This window comes from Bombina bombina, chromosome 2 (genome assembly GCF_027579735.1).
Source record: "Bombina bombina isolate aBomBom1 chromosome 2, aBomBom1.pri, whole genome shotgun sequence".
Lineage (NCBI taxonomy): Eukaryota > Metazoa > Chordata > Amphibia > Anura > Bombinatoridae > Bombina > Bombina bombina.
The window spans coordinates 177,225,760-177,243,142 of NC_069500.1; the positions used below are offsets into that span (position 1 = coordinate 177,225,760).

The 17,383-nt window shown below is 39.8% G+C and overlaps 1 protein-coding gene across 1 annotated transcript in view; it reads right to left on the minus strand.

The window, feature by feature from the left end:
• The window catches only part of THBS4 (thrombospondin 4), a 160,805-nt gene that overhangs the window by 18,117 nt on the left and 125,305 nt on the right, over window positions 1–17,383 (minus strand). The window contains exons 18-20 of the mRNA XM_053701357.1: window positions 16,659–16,707; window positions 16,244–16,440; window positions 4,075–4,247 (exon numbers count right to left, since the gene is read on the minus strand). Coding sequence (XP_053557332.1) covers window positions 4,075–4,247; window positions 16,244–16,440; window positions 16,659–16,707 — 419 coding nt within the window. The remainder of the gene's footprint in view (window positions 1–4,074; window positions 4,248–16,243; window positions 16,441–16,658; window positions 16,708–17,383) is intronic.

Genomic DNA, 17,383 nt, shown 5'->3' on the forward strand with positions numbered 1-17,383 from the left:
AACTGAATTGTGGGTGTGGTGAGGGGTGTATTTATAGGCATTTTGAGGTTTGGGAAACTTTGCCCCTCCTGGTAGGATTGTATATCCCATATGTCACTAGCTCATGGACTCTTGCCAATATGAAAGAAATTAATTTATCAGGTAAGTTCTTACATAAATTATGTTTTTCTGTGCGCTACCACCACAAAGCAAATAATCCACTCCCTTGTTATTTCCCGACTTGACTACTGCATTAACCTACTTACTGGCCTTCCTCTGTCCCGCTTCTCCCCTCTTCAATCCATCCTAAATGCCTCTGCCAGGCTGATCCACCATTCCCGTCACTCTGTATCTGCTGCACCTTTCTGCAAGTCCCTTCATTGGCTCCCCATTCACACCAGAATTAAATTCAAAATTCTCACCCTTGCATACAAAGCTCTCACCAATGCCGCTTCCCTCTACCTATCTTCTCTAATCAAGTGTACTCCAGCCCGCCCACTAAGATCCAACAATGACCTGCTCCCAGGGGTAGACTGATAAGCCGGGCAAGTAGGACCTGGACTGAGGGCCCAGCATCTAGGGGGGCCCACAAATGGCATCTCCAGGTCTCTTGGTGTGCTGCTTAAGCTGGGGCTGACAGCTGCTCTATCAGTAACTAAGCAGTTAAGTGTGGGTTTAGTGGGGGCCCTTGTGTCTGGATGTGGGGTTTGTTCCTCGGGGGCCCTAGAGTGTGGGGGGGGGGGGCCTGTCATGGGTCTGTCACTGTGAGGGCCATGGATTGTGGGGTCTGGACCTGGAGGTTGGGGGCCCTGTCTCTGGCCCTTGACAATAGGGGGCCTGGTGGGGGCAGGGTAGGGAGGCTTTCATGATCATTTGTATACATTTGAATAAATTTGGGTCAGTGTGAGCCCTTGCTTAATTTTTGCCCGGGGGCCCTGATTAGTCTCAGTCTGCCCCTGCCTGCTCCTTGCATCTGCGACTATCACCTCTTCTCATTCTAGACTGCAGGACTTCTGTCGTGCAGCACCTACCCTCTGGAACACTCTCCCTCGTGCTGTCAGGCTGTGCCTTAATCTTTCTTCCTTTAAATGCTCTGAAGAATTTTCTGTTCAGAGAAGGCTAGAACCCAACTCAGTAATAAATTAATTTCTCTTACCTAATAATATTTCCCTCATCTAACTCTGCATTAACATCTTTCTCATTCTTGCAGTCCTCACCTCCTGTTTCTCAACCTCCTACCGTTCTTGATTGTAAGTTCCCACGGGAATAGGGCCCTCAATTCCTCCTGTATGTGTTTGTAAATTTTGTCCTGTGTCTTACAAGTTTTATATTATTGTTTTATTTAAATTAATTGTATCCATGGGCAGCGCTGTGGAATATGTTGGCACTTCATAAATAAAGTATAATAATAATAATAATAATAATAATAGAAAGCCAAACCAGTACTGAAACATATCAGCAGAAGTTATTGAATAGTATATTGTAGATTCATAGAAGGAGGCAAAAAGACCCATTATAAGGGGTCTGTGACATCTCCCATGAGGTGAACAAAGAATCACAAACCATACCCCATATACATCCCTGTTTTGATAAGCACTGTACTCTGAAGGGAAACCGGACCTCAATAAAGACTGAGAACCCCTCTCTCTGAATAATCAAATGCAAAGCTTCATTCTTCAACCACCTCCAGCGGAGGCAAAGTAAAGTGTGAGGTGGGAAGAAATGAATCATGGACTCTCACCACCTGTACAAAAGAAATATAAATTCATTATGGAAGGTGCTAAATGCAGCAAAGATGTGATTATCTTATTATTTATTATAAATTTACATAGCATCCTGAAAGCTTGAGTATCAAGGTGCATGATATCTCATTATAAATCCAAATTTTTAAAAATGCTTGGAAGAGCTCTGTGAACTGTTTTTCTAATGGTTTTAAAATATGAGACCATTCCAGTCTATTTGAAAATCGTGTATTAATAATAATAAAATCCTTTTCTAATGATTTCTGTGTTAATATAAATTCCATTGAAAGCCCTCACCATCAATATTCCAATCCACCAGAAAACCATTTTGCACCAACTTTCATGTGATTGTCCTAAACTAACACCTTTTACCTCCTTTCTCTATTTTCAAACATCACCTTTTTAGGCACTTACATTTTTTGGTATATATTTTCCTTTCAGTTTACATTTTAATAAACACAACTGTATCCTACTCTAAAGAAAAGGCTAAAAATGGTGATTGTCTATTTATGTAATGCGCTGGAGGGGTTACAAATGGTAAGAAATTGAAAGGTAAGGGTTAATATCACAAATGCTATTCATAAGTTAATAGTGAAGTGGGGAAAAAATACTCAAATAGTCAAGGGAGTCATCATCTATATTGAATCAATTGGCATTGGCTGTATACCATGTGATTCAGCAAAAAACCCTGGAAAAAAGCTGATTTATAACAGGTTTCAGTGTGCCTACCTAATACAAATGTAGATATTCCAGAAGTTTTGGGAATATAACGTTTGAAACTTGGGCAACTTAAACTACTTCAATCAAGCAGTGTTCTGATTGATTGGAATACTATTGAAAAATAACTTTAAAAAAATTTCATACATGACTTAACTTTTTGCAAAGCAATGTTTAAAGGGACAGTCAAGTCAAAATGAAACTTTCAGATAGGGCATGCAGTTTACAAGAACTTTACAATTTACTTTTATCATTAAATTTGCTTTGTCTTTTGGTATTCTTTGTTGAAAGTTAAACCTAGGTAGGCTCATATGCTAATTTATAAGCCCTTGAAGGCCGCCTCATATCTCAGTGCATTTTGACAGTTATTCACAGTTATACAGTGCTAGTTCATGTGTACCATATAGATAACATTGTGCGCACTCCCATGAAGTTATCAGTCAGCACCGATTGGCTAAAATATAAAGCTGCCAAAAGAATGAAAATAAGGGGGCATTCTGCAGAGTCTTAGATACAAGGTAATCACAGAGGTAAAAAGTATATTAAAGGGACAGTCTACGCCAGAATTTTTATTGTTCAAAAATATATATAATCCCTTTACTACCCATTCCCCGTTTTGCATAACCAACACGGTTATATTAATACACTTTTTACCTCCGTGATTACTTTGTATCTAAGCTTCTGCAAACTGCCCCCTTATCTTAGTTCTTTTGACAGTTTTGCATTTTAGCCAATCAGTGCTGACTCATTGTGCTCACTCCTGTGGAGTTGTTATCTATATTACACACATGAACTAGCACTGTCTAAGTGTGAACAACTGTCAAAATGCTGTCTTCAAGGACATATAGAAATAAGCATTTGAGCCTACCTAGGTTTAGCTTAAAACAAAGAATACCAAGAAAACAAAGCAAATTTGATGATAAAAGAAAATTGGAAAGTCGTTTTGACTAAATTGTCCCTTTAATATTATTGTGTTGGTTATGCTAAACTGGGAAATGGATAATAAAGGGATTATCTATCTTTTCTGGAGTAGACTGTCCCTTTAACAGATTGAAATAAGAGCCCAAACACTTTTTTTTTTGCTGAAAGTAGTAGGTTACCTGGGATTGCCAGTAACTTAAATCCCCAAAAAATAGTCAATTCACCCAATAGCATCGAGTCTCTAAGGATGCCTATTTTTATATTTAGTTTTTTTCTTTCTATGAGGCACTATGCAAAACTACAGAATGGCCGGCCTTTAGATTTGGTTGGATGAACCGAAGTCTTTTGTATCACTAAGGGAACAGTAACTAAAAGTAAGGCTGTACATCCTTGTATATGAGCTATGTAGCAATAGGTACATGAAGCGCTGTACCCAAAAGTTAATGAGGCAATACACATTTTATTTAAGAATTTGTATTGTTTCATATAGACCTATTTTTGTTGAGAAATGTTATTAAATATTGACCTTTTTTCATGAATGACTTTACAAAACTTTTGCTATTGATACAATGCAAATGATAATGTAAGCTACTGAAATTAAAATGCAACTTTTGCTACGTATCCTGGCTCTTTTGCAAAATTATCTAAAAAACAGTAACTGTGGCATAACTGGTAAAGATAAAAAAATTGTTTCATAGATATTTTTTTAACAGACCTGATATATCCAACTTGGGGTCTGTGCTGTAAGAACCAACGGTAAGAAACTTTGTCTTTCCAGCCAACATTCCTGGGGTCTTTCCAGAGAAGCCTGACTTGATCTGTAGTATCTCCTGTATGCCACAGGGAGTTCCGGAGGTGTTCTCCAGGTCCTGATTTAGATTTGACAGCCTGAAAAAGCAGACATATTTCATAGTGCAACAGAAGGAATTGATGTAAAGCAATCTACCCAATTACAGCTTAGTTATGTGGGATTAACAATATATCTCTGCTACTTTTTAAAAACTTTTTTACTCCTGAGTGGAACCTTGTGGATCCTGTTTTTCCCTTGATTGGGAGCTTTGAGCCTAGGATCATTTGAAACCTTGTATCTAATTGCTGCAAAAGGGCCAGGTTCCAGCACTGGAGGCGAGTCTGCCAGGCGACTCCGTGGATCCGGCCTGCTGATCATACACATTTATGTGCTGTACTATATGTGAGCAGTACTCTTATCTGATTTTTTGTTTATTGATTTGTATGGCTTGTCTACTCTATGAGGTGCCTTCTATTTTTTTACATTTTAGAGTAGCATAGTGTCTGGCCAGACATCTAGAAGAGCTGGCTATGGGACACAGGCTATAGAATACTGACATAGAAGACTCTTTCTTGTCATCCTGGACTTTCTTTGTATATTTTATTATCTTTTATAAGGATTGTCTTCACATTCTTATTTTTGTCTGACTGCTGATTATATTATCTCGGTGCCTATATATATATATATATATATATATATATATATATATACAACACACAGAGAAAACCCAGCACTCACTTACAAGCTCTCAGCTAAGATTTAAAAGCAAAACTGGAAAGGTTAGTCGCCGCATCTGGCCAAATGGGACAAGCTCAGGTACCACGTCAAGGTCCTCTCCAATACCTGAGACCCTAAAACAGCCACACAATGCAAGCTTTCAAATCCAAACAAACTGAAAACAAAAAAAGGGTGCACAGGAATATGTAATCACCATAGACATATACAAAACACGGAAGGGAACTGCACTCTCATACCGGACCGGGTACACATCCTATGACCCTGCAACATGCTCAGCCCTGGGTGCCACTGGCACTCACAGGAAGCTGTGCTGTCCCCAGAGCCACAAGCAGTTAACCCCAGACAGGTCTGGGTGCAAGAACCATAGGGAAAATTACAAAACAAATTAATACAACACACAGAGAAAAAAGGGAGTGCTGGGTTTTCTCTGTGTGTTGTATTAATTTGTTTTGTAATTTTCCCTATGGTTCTTGCACCCAGACCTGTCTGGGGTTAACTGCTTGTGGCTCTGGGGACAGCACAGCTTCCTGTGAGTGCCAGTGGCACCCAGGGCTGAGCATGTTGCAGGGTCATAGGATGTGTACCCGGTCCGGTATGAGAGTGCAGTTCCCTTCCGTGTTTTGTATATGTCTAGGGTGATTACACATTCCTGTGCACCCTTTTTTTGTTTTCAGTTTGTCTGGATTTGAAAGCTTGCATTGTGTGGCTGTTTTAGGGTCTCAGGTATTGGAGAGGACCTTCACGTGGTACCTGAGCTTGTCCCATTTGGCCAGATGCGGTGACTAACCTTTCCAGTTTTGCTTTTAAATCTTAGCTGAGAGCTTGTAAGTGAGTGCTGGGTTTTCTCTGTGTGTTGTATTAATTTGTTTTGTAATTTTCCCTATGGTTCTTGCACCCAGACCTGTCTGGGTTTAACTGCTTGTGGCTCTGGGGACAGCACAGCTTCCTGTGAGTGCCAGTGGCACCCAGGGCTGAGCATGTTGCAGGGTCATAGGATGTGTACCCGGTCCAGTATGAGAGTGCAGTTCCCTTCCGTGTTTTGTATATATATATATATATATATATATATATATATATATATATATATATATATATATATACAGGTAGCCCTCAGTTTACGCCGGGGTTAGGTTCCAGAAGGAATGGTTGTAAATCGAAACCGTTGTAAATTAAAACCCAGTTTATAATGTAAGTCAATGGGAAGTGAGGGAGTTAGGTTCCAGGCCCCTTTCAAAATTGTCATAAGTAACACCTAATACATTATTTTTAAAGCTTTGAAATGAAGACTTTAAATGCTAAACATCACTAGACACAGAATATATAGTTAAATGAACAAAAACATTTGCTAAAACAGCATTCTAAACCTATTAAAAAAATCACACAACACAGACTTTACTTGCAATTTTTTGCAAACAGTTCTTTCTATGCATTCCAATCCGGACAGATTTCTAGTCAGGAAGATCTTGTTCCTTTGAAAGCTGCTCGATAGCTCAGGTCTAGCTAGCTACACTGATTAATTTCAACCTGCTTGTGTGCTTGGCTTGCATATCTTTGCTGCAACACAAGCAGACAGCTCCACCTACTGGCTATTTTAATTAATGCACTGCTTCTCAATGCTTTTCAATAACAGTCACATGACCGGAAAAAAAGGTTGTTATTCTGAAACGGTGCAAATTGAACCGTTGTAAACCGAGGGCCACCTGTGTATATATATATATATATATATATATATATATATATATATATATATATATATAGAGAGAGAGAGAGAGAGAGAGAGAGAGAGAGATAGGTGATCATTGTTATTTCCTTAACCTCATTTTTTTTATTCATTCTTCTCTATGTGTATTTGAGCTCAGATTTAAAATGTGTTTTTGCATTTATCCTGTTTCACTTTCCAGAATTATATTTACATCAGTAAAGTTACATTTTGCGGAAAACACCAATCGTTTAATTTCCTTGTACCTTTAAAGACTAATTAAAATCAGAAGAAATTTGCTGTTAATTACAGTTCTCATAGCTGGTGTTAGAACTTTATCAGATTCATCAGATTGTCCTACCTTCTCAATAAAACTTAAACTTTCTATACCTAATTTGTTTTTCTCAGACTTTCTCCAGTTTTAACCCACATAACCATCACCACGTGTTCACACCTACTCATTAACTTTTTGTTTCACCTTTCCTATTGTTTCTTTTAGTATGTATGGTCACAGGCATGGACTTAAATCTATTATGGTAAAACACTGAGTAGAAACTAATATAGTAGACAGTAAACTCATGAGCAGGGCTCTTTGATCTGTATTGTCATACAATTGTTTGCTTTCTGAACATCCTTCTCTTTTATACCGTATTTTTACGTATTTGAGTAAAGTAAATGCATTTGTATGTCACATTGGAACTTTATGGCAAAATGGGACTTCCTGCTTGATATTATTGCAAAATTGAATAGCATCTGCCTGGATGCAAGTCACTAAAACTAAAGCTAAGTGTGGGTTTAACTCAATACAGTAGAATATTCTTTTTGATCTGCTTTGAGTTCCATATACCTAAAAGTAGTTGTGCTTTTAAATGTGGTCCAAAGAAAGACCATCCAACAGTCACAACTAACTGACACTGTTACTACGTGGCTATCATTTAAATATAAGTAGTGACACTTTTTTTAGGCTGTCATTGTATGGACACTGCAACTCCTTCTGAAGAGTCGAGTACAATGTATGAAGAGCTGCTACTGGTAGCAACAGTTCTATAAAAACAATTTACAGGGGGGGGCGGAGCCGGCCAGCGTGAGACATGGCCGCACTTTAATGTGAGCTCCGGTTGCAAATGCCCTAAATCGCTCTTACAGGGACCTTTTGGAGCCATTAGGCAGTGAAACCCTTTATAATCCTCTCAGAGACAGATGAAGGACTGAAAACACGTTTTTTGCTGAACCTGCTCGAAGCCACACGCAGCTCCGGTTCTGAGGCCTTAATAACGGCCGCCATCTTTGGAGCATGAGGCTAAAGTTTAACATGTGAGCCGCACCGGAGCACTGAGGACTAAGCGATAGCCGACCTGGAAATCTACAGAGACCACATGGGGTAACGGATCAAGCACCAACAGGTACCTTTAGAGTGTGACTCACGATACTATAGAGGGCCCATGGCATAATCGCTGTTTACACAGCCCAAGAGATGCATATGCTGCACCGGACTCTCCGGAGCTTAAAGGCAATATAATCCACTGGTTATGGAAATTATAAGATAAATATCTGTGGATCTACCAGGCATAATCACCTTTTTGAATGAGGAGTGAGATTCGTATAGCCAAGAAGTGCCTTTTCTTTTTCTTATAGTCACTCTGACGAATATCTACAGAAAACAGGCCACAAAGGGAGTTTATGGAGATCTCTATAAAAATAAAGCCTTTATTTTTCTCAACACAAAAGAGCCTTATCGCTACATCCTGCTAAGCTATGCTTTTATATTGAAATAAATATGCAAGGAGGGTCTGCTTGAACTGTTGTGATTTTGTCTGCAAGATTAACTACAGCTCATAGTTACTGAAGGTGAGGCTTATCATAGAAACATTTTATACAACCGCATGCACATGCAGCAGGGCTTACAGCACAGTTGGAAGAGTGAAAGTGATACTGCATACTAAGAGAACAGCAACAATTTACTATATCAGCCAAAATGTCGCCTAAAAAAGCTGTAACGCAGGGTAAAGACATCAAAAAACCTGCTACCTCACGTAACTCGGTAAGCTCATTTTTCAGATCTACTGAACCCTCCCAGTCTATTCCATCGGAACCTACCACCCCACGAAGGTCTAGGAAGTCGCCCTCCGAGAGTGAGGAAAGTGACCTAGAAGAATCTGTGCACCTAACTAAATCCTTTTTGGCCACGATACCATCTAAAAGTGATTTGGACAATATAGTCATCAAAGTTAGGGATTGCATCAAAGAGGAGTTGGCTACTCTAAGAAAAGATATGACGGAAATTGGCAATAGAGTAGAGGTCCTAGAAGAAGATAATGAGTTCAATCAGCAAGAAATCTCTGATTTGAAGACTACAGCTCAAATACATGACTCACTACTCACGCAACTGCAGGACAAATTAGAGGACCTGGAAAACAGGGAGCGACGCCAGAATCTCCGAATTAGGGGTATTCCAGAAACAGTCCTGCCAAACACGATCCCTGAATTCCTCAAAGGCCTCTTTTCCTCTATTCTAGGCCCCTCTTCTACAGCAGATCTCTCAATGGACAGAGCCCATAGAGCACTCCGTCCGAGACCCTCGGACCAAGCCCCTCCAAGAGACGTCATACTTAAATTGACCCACTTTCAAACGAAAGAAGACATCTTGAAAGCTGCTAGACTACTTAAAGATATAAACTTTCAGAATTACCGTCTGCAAATATTTACAGATCTTGCACCCCGCACTTTGCAGCGTCGGAGAGAATACCAACATTTAACAATGTTGCTCAGGGGAAAGGGGATCCCATATCGTTGGGGTTTTCCCTGCTCCATTAATGTTTCCTACAAAGGTACTAGACATACCTGTAAATCTCTAGACGAAATACCAGATCTCTGCAAAGCTTTAGGGATTGATCCCCCTCACCCAGCAACAGTGAGAGATAGTGAAGAAGGATTGGGGGGGGGTAAGATCAGAGAGACCCCCCAAAGCTATGTGGCAACAGCAAAAGCCTAAAAAGGCAAAGAAATCCCAAGATTCCCTATCTGCAGACGGCGATGGATGAATCAGGAGAAGCTAAATGGGTGAGATAATTTCTTGTTTTGTTGCCTTATGACTTTTCTTTATCTGATTACTACCCTCTGAACTTTTCCAGTGAAGAGAATGAACATTTCATAATAAGAACTCTGAACACGTATAAAGTTGAAAAACTTCAGATACAATAATGTTCCTGTAATTATATACCTCTTTTGCACACATGCCTTAATTCGGGGCTAGCTATTCTACCCCTACGTTGTGACATATAATGTCAGATTATTTGTTTAAATTAATTTTATTGTTATTGTTATTTAGGTTTGTATTGTTATTGTTGCTGTTTATGTTCAAATGCAATTCATATGCTATTAACAAATGTATGGCACAGGACTTATGTACACTAAACTGGCACAGACTTTGTAGTTATATGCTGAGATTTGACTATCAGATAGAAATTGTCCTAGAGAAAGGGATATGACAAATTCTAAGCCAATTATTTTCATGACGCAAAATGTCAAGGGCTTTAATGTACCCCATAAGAGACGTATGGCATTTAGTGATATTAAACATAAGCAGGTAGAAGTGCTATTCTTGCAAGAGACACATTACCTAGAAGGACAAGAGCCCAAGTTTTTTGCATCTACCTATCCCAATCACTTTCACAGTAGCCACTCAACAAAGAAGATTTCTGGGGTTAGTATTTTACTTCATAGATCACTACAGTTTCATGTCCAACAAGTGGATAGGGATACAGAAGGGAGGTATTTAGCACTTTCAGGTCTGTTATATGGGAAACCAATCACATTAGTAAATATCTACGCACCCAACACACACCAGGCATCCTTTTTTCACAAAATAGCTAACAATATCATGGCATTTTGTAAAGGCTCTCTTATCATTGGGACTGATTTAAATACACCCCTAGACCCAGGATTAGATACCTTTAATGCACAATCACAATTGTCGGGGAAGTCACTTAGATCTATCAAAGAAGATTTGACATTATTGGGGACCCATGACGTTTGGCGTATCCAACACCCATTAGCCAGGAATTTTACCTTTTACTCAGCACCACAAAACACCCACTCCCGCATAGATTATATTTTTGTAGACCATTGCACTATCTCCTCTGTCTTATCTACTGACATTGTCCCCACTAGCTGGTCCGATCACTCTGCCGTGATCTGTAGGATACAATGGTCTGCCCTCCCTTTTAAACCATTCCAGTGGCGCTTTGATGACACAATACTAAAAGACGACTTACTGTCAAAAAAAGTAGAAACCTCTATTGGGGATTACTTTGAGCACAACAACACATCTGACATAGATCCGTTCACTTTGTGGGAGGCACATAAGTGTGTTATAAGGGGAGAAATGATAAAGCTTAGGTCACAACAGAATAAGGCTTATAGGCAGCAACACACGGACCTTACTGCGACATTTCAGCAAACTGATAAATTATATAAAAACAACCCACAGGATGATTCCTTAAAACAACAACTTGATCAAGCCAGACATAAGCTTAAAAAATTCCTTGACCATTCGGCCCAGACACAGGCATTAAAATTGCGACAGAAATTCTTTATAGAGAGCAATAAACCTGGTAGACTCTTAGCTAGAACACTTAAAACTAGACAGTCAACACACTACATTCCCACGCTACAAGACCCTCCTAATACACCCACGGTGGAGACCCAGAAAATAACAGAGATATTCAGAAGGTACTATGAAGCTCTATATAACCTGACACCCCATAGACACAAGACAGCACATCAATTGCATTGCCAGCGATACTTAGACACTATACAACTCCCTAGAATACCTAAAGAGGAGCTAGAATCCTTTGACTCAGCTATTACGGCTGAAGAGATAGGAAACGCTATACACTAACTTAAGCAAGGGAAAGTTCTGGCCCAGATGGCCTTACTAGCTGTTACTATAAAAAATTTAAACATCTCCTCATACCCCACTTGCTCACTGTCTTTAACGGTATTGATGGGACCCATGACTTACCCCCTTCCATGCTCGAAGCCATCATTACGGTGATACCGAAACCTGGCAAAGACCCAACGATCCCATCTAACTACCGCCCAATCTCCCTATTGAATGTCGACATTAAAATTTATGCAAAGATATTGGCCACAAGAATTAACAAAATCTTACCCACATTGATCCACCCAGATCAGGTGGGATTTGTGCCGCAGAGGGAGGCCAAGGACAACACAGTGAAAGTCCTTCATCTAATACAGTACGTGACTACACATGATATACCCATGGTTCTATTATCTACTGACGCTGAAAAAGCTTTTGACAGACTTGACTGGACCTTTCTTAGACTTACCCTACAGAAATTTGGTTTCCCCGACAGTTTTATACAGAAAATATTGACGCTCTACACCAAACCCACTGCTAAAGTTAAGGTTAATGGTGCGTTATCCGGCCCCTTTAACATATCAAATGGCACCAGACAGGGATGCCCCCTATCACCCTTATTATTTGTACTCTCAATGGAAATACTTGCCACTACACTGCGAGATAATCCTGATATAACTGGACTTCTTGTAAACAAAACTCACCACAAATTAGCACTTTATGCTGACGATCTACTACTGACATTGACTCATCCGACCTCGTCTCTCTCTGCGGCACAGAAAAATTTGGAGGAATTTGGCCTATGTTCTAATTACCTAGTCAACAAAACTAAATCTGAACTACTCCCCATCAATCTAAATGAGGCAGAGATCCATGCACTCAGTACACAGGTCCCTTACTCTATACAGAAGTCCTCATTGAAATATTTAGGCATTAATCTCGCAACCAGCGTACAGCGGCTACATGAACTGAATTATGAACCACTTTTAACAACTATCACCAAAGACACGTCAGTATGGCTAAATAAAAATATTTCTTGGCTAGGCAGGATAGGAGTAGCCAAAATGACCATCCTCCCTAAGATCTTATATGTATTCCAAGCACTCCCCATACCACTATCTGATATTTATCTTAATAAGCTACAATCAGTGATGAATTCATACATCTGGAGGAAAAGACCCCCCAGAATCGCCAGATCCACTCTATACTTATCCAAAAAGCATGGAGGTTTGGGGGTTCCGGACCTGGCTAGATACCGAACAGCAGTCTTTTTACGCAGAGTAGTTGACTGGTGCACACTTCCCCTAGAACACGACAAAACGTGGATGAAGTTAGAACACGACCTGACCAGACAGGCCCAACTTGGCGTATATTGCTGGCAACATAAAGGCAACCAACCGGCCATAATAAAAAACTATCCTATAATTAAGGAGACGTTTGGTGTGTGGTCCAAGGTTCTGACCGCCTACCCACATCTCACGACAGTCCCCTCCCCTTTGACAACGGCACTAGCCAACCCCGATTTCATTAGCGGGATGTTGGTTACTCCTAAAGTACAATGCTGTTTAGACAGTTTCCTTCCACTATACACGTTACTTGACTCAGACAAACTGATGCCTAGACAGCAACTTTCAGAGCTGGGTATTACACAATTCACTAACTGGTTTGGATACCTGCAACTCAAGCACTTTGTACATACGCTAAAGCTGAAGCACCTGGTCACTAGGGAACGCTCCCCATTAGAAAGACTATGCACCCTTGACTCACCTCCACCGCACGCTATCTCCACCCTATATAAATTACTAATCACACCCTCTGAGTTCCAACAGACCCCGACTATACTATCTTGGCACAAAGAACTTCCCTATACATTTTCAGAGGACGAATGGTACGCTATATTTGCAAATACCAGCAAATCCGCACACTCGACTGCATTGCTAGAAACTAATTACAAATTCCTGCTACGTTGGTATCTCACCCCCCATAGGCTAAAATATATTTTTCCAGAAGCACCGGATAGATGCTGGAGGAAATGCTCAGGAGAGGGTACACCTTACCATATCTGGTGGGAGTGCCCTAAGGTTCAGAAGTTTTGGACAGAAGTAAACCAGGAAATGGGCAAAATGTTAAATCACGACCTTCCACTAGATCCTTTAATATATCTATTCCATGTCTTGCCTAAACTCCCATTTAAACACTATGCATCCCTCCTTCAGATAGCTGTCTGTAGCGCCAAACAAATATTACCTAGATTGTGGAAATCTGAAGCCACACCCACCTTACAGATGTGGAAATCCCAAATGGAGATGAATCTGTCACTAGAGAGATATCATTATTATACTATTGGTAAACTAGACTTCTATGCCGAAATGATGTTCTTTTGGGAATCCTATTATTGTCCCAGACAAAGGTAGACCCCCCTTAGAGTTGCCCACTAGGCCTCTATGTACGAGGAACCCAGCATGGAATCAGTCCGAGGGGGACTTATTGCCTACCATTACCAAATTAGGGAGAGAGGACGTCCTTTGATGGCTGGAACCATATACACCCCCTTGACCTTGACCCCCTTGACCTAACTCGCCCTGACCTGAGATTGCAGGACCGATAGGATAAACGCACTGAGCGTTATAGATTAGGACCTTCAGGCCTTGACATCAGAACACATGGCTTGGTTTCACAGTCCTTTACAGGATAGACAGGAGGGAACCATTTTACTCTGATGCAATCTGTATAAATGTGATATCAGTGCTGCATTTGAGGGAGGTGGGTTGATTAATTCCTTCTTTGGATGGGCTTTATTAAAGTGTCACAGAAGTCAATATGTAACGAGTTATGTCTGTAATAGCCTTATGAACTGCTGAAGTCCTGTTACCATTTATATTGTAATACTGTTATATTGCATTTTCTTTTTGATTGTAATGAAAATTTGATATAAATAAAAGATTAAACAAAAAAAAAAACAATTTACAGAATGGCCAATACCAGTAGTGGGACCCATAAGATTAAGGCCTTTTCCTTATTACATATCTATCCAGGTGATATTTTGTGTAGTTTTTGATTTTCTAACCTGCCTGCTGGAATACAGAACTTAAAGGGACATGAAACCCCAAATTTTACTTTCATGATTCAGATAGAGAAAACAATTTTAAACAACTTTCCAATTTACTTCTATTATTTAATTCGCTTCTATTCTTTGCTGAAAGGTTTATCTTGGCAAGCTCGGGAGCAGCAAAGAACCTAGGTTCTAGCTGCTGATTGGTGGCTGCATATGTATACCGATTGTCATTGGCTCACCCAAGTGTTCAGTTAGAAACCAGTAGTGCAGTGTTGCTCCTTCAAAAAATGATACAAAGAGAATGAAACAAATTAGATAATAGAAGTAAATTAGAAAGTTGAATAAAAATGAATTCTCTATCTGAATCATGAAAGAAACATTTTGGGTTTTATGTCCTTTTAAGCATTGAATAGCTTCATGTAAAACGATAACTATGATCTCAGATTTACACTATCACCTCTTAACATAAAGCTTAAAAAAACATGTTGAGGTGGTAGCTTTAAATACTTTTTACTTAAGTAATTTTAGTTAATGAGTTGCTATTTAAAGTTACCTATGTTTTACTACAAAGATCAGAGGACCAGAGGTGGCTCTACCATTAGGCCGAATAAGCGATCGCCTAAGGCATCACATGATGGGGCCTCACACTGGGGCATATAAATACTCTGCCTTTATTTTCTCATGACAATCAGTTGTTGGCGGCATAGTAGTCCAGCCCATGGGCTTCCTCCAAGCACATTCATATAGTCTAATATACATAGACATGAGCAGGGAGTGGGACAGAAGTCTCCAGGCACATTATAATGTAAGGACTCCTGCTGCAATGAGCCCTGTGTTCAATGAATGTCCAGTCTACTAAGTGCTCTCCCACAGCACAGCTAGTGTGTGTGGTGAAGGAACTGCCGACAGCAGTAGAGCAATATGGGCTCTGTCTTCCTCTTCCGCTGCATGCAGAGTCACTCAGTTGGCTTTATCTGCCTGGCTCATATATTTGGTAGGAAAGCTCAGTACTTGTTGCCATACTTCTCTCCCCTACAGAAAGAGAGAGGACTGAACTAGAGGACAGTGTGACAGCTGCTCCCCCGCCACCTCAGCAGGGCCACCATTAGCAATTAAGGGGCCCTAGCCAAGCCAAATTGATGGGGCTCCTCAGTCCATCCACCTTATTCCCCTCCCCCTGTATGCCTTGTCCCCTCTATGGCTCACCCCTGTCCCAACATTCAGTGTGCCCTTTATAAAATATACACTATATACTACACCACCTGACACCGTAAACACTTCTTCATAAAATAAATACAGGACGTACATTGCACCTTTTCATTCTCTCATCCATGATGAAACTATGCCCCCCCCCCCCCCAAAGTGTATCATTTTGAAATGGGAAAAATGTATTTTACATTTAGTATGAATAGTGAGCCAGCCACATACTTCTTAGGACCCAGATAACAGTGTTTGTGTATAGATATATGTAGACTCATGCAAAGGTTATGATCCAGAAGTAAAATTCACGGCTTCTTGGATTTGGTGACCCTTGACTAAAAAAATATTAGGTTTATACAAATAAATATATGGCGCTAATTTGTGCATTTTTCTTACTTTTGTGTGTTGAGGGGCCTCATATTTTAGTTTTGTCTAGGCCTCACAAAGTCTAGAGCCACCTCGGCTGAGGACAAAGACACAGATAAATAATTATCAGACGTTACTATCAAGGGACTGATACCTTCAGCTGAATACCAGGTTCTGCTACTGCTCTGAAAGGTGTTGCCTGCCAATAGGTCTGTTCCGTTTGCTTCCACATGACCACATAGAAGCTTGAACTGTCCTGATATCCAAAAATAAATCCAGCGTAATCATCATCTGTCACAGTATTCACATGGAATGTGCCTTCAAAATCAACTCCATTAAAAGCTGTGTAACCTGCAGAAAATAAATCAATTAGGACAGTGATTCTAACCTAGGGTGTCACAGGTGAAACTATTACAGAATTTGAACCTGCACACACACAAACACACTCTCGTATGAGAAATAAAAAACAGACAAATACATTATAAAGAGATTCCAAACAGTATCCGCGCCCCTTGTTTTCACTTAAATTTAACTAATACATTTCTCACAAATTAACACTTATAGCATACCAACTGCAAGGCCAGGGTCACTGTTCATAGTCTGTACAATCTCCATGCCCTGAAAGGTAAAAATGAGCTTTGTGAGTAAAACTCCTGTGTGCAAGTTACAATGCACTACGTGATCACCTGGTGGTGCATAAAAGAAGGAAGCACTGAATTTAACTCCTCCCATGATAGACAACAAACATATCTCTTGGTAGCACAAACAAATGGGATTCCTACCCAACACCAAAATCGGAAAGTGGAGGGGGAGTCGGAACTCCAACTTTCTTTGCACCCAATAAGTTAATGTTTTGTATCAGTTTTAAAATGCTTTATGTACATATTAATATAAAATGATAGCCTATAAGAGAGATGTCATGATACTTATAATGCAGTAAAGATTTTAAATGAAATGCAAAATAAAATATCCTCCATTTTTTCTACATCAATTAACATGAATTAAAATGCAATTCATTTAATAATTAAAGAGATATTCTTTAAAGATTTGATCATTCATATAAATCAGCCGTGTTTAAAAATGTTAAAATATTTTACAATACAAATGATTAAGATATAAAGCTGCTTATTTTAAACAGCACTTTTTAAAGATAAAATAATGCGCATGTTTGTGCAATACTGGTCCATGGGACAGATGCATATTGGCTAATAAGCAAACCTCCAACAATTCTATTGGAGGACAGTGACATGCCCCACATACATGAAAAAAACAAAAAACTTGAATACATATATTA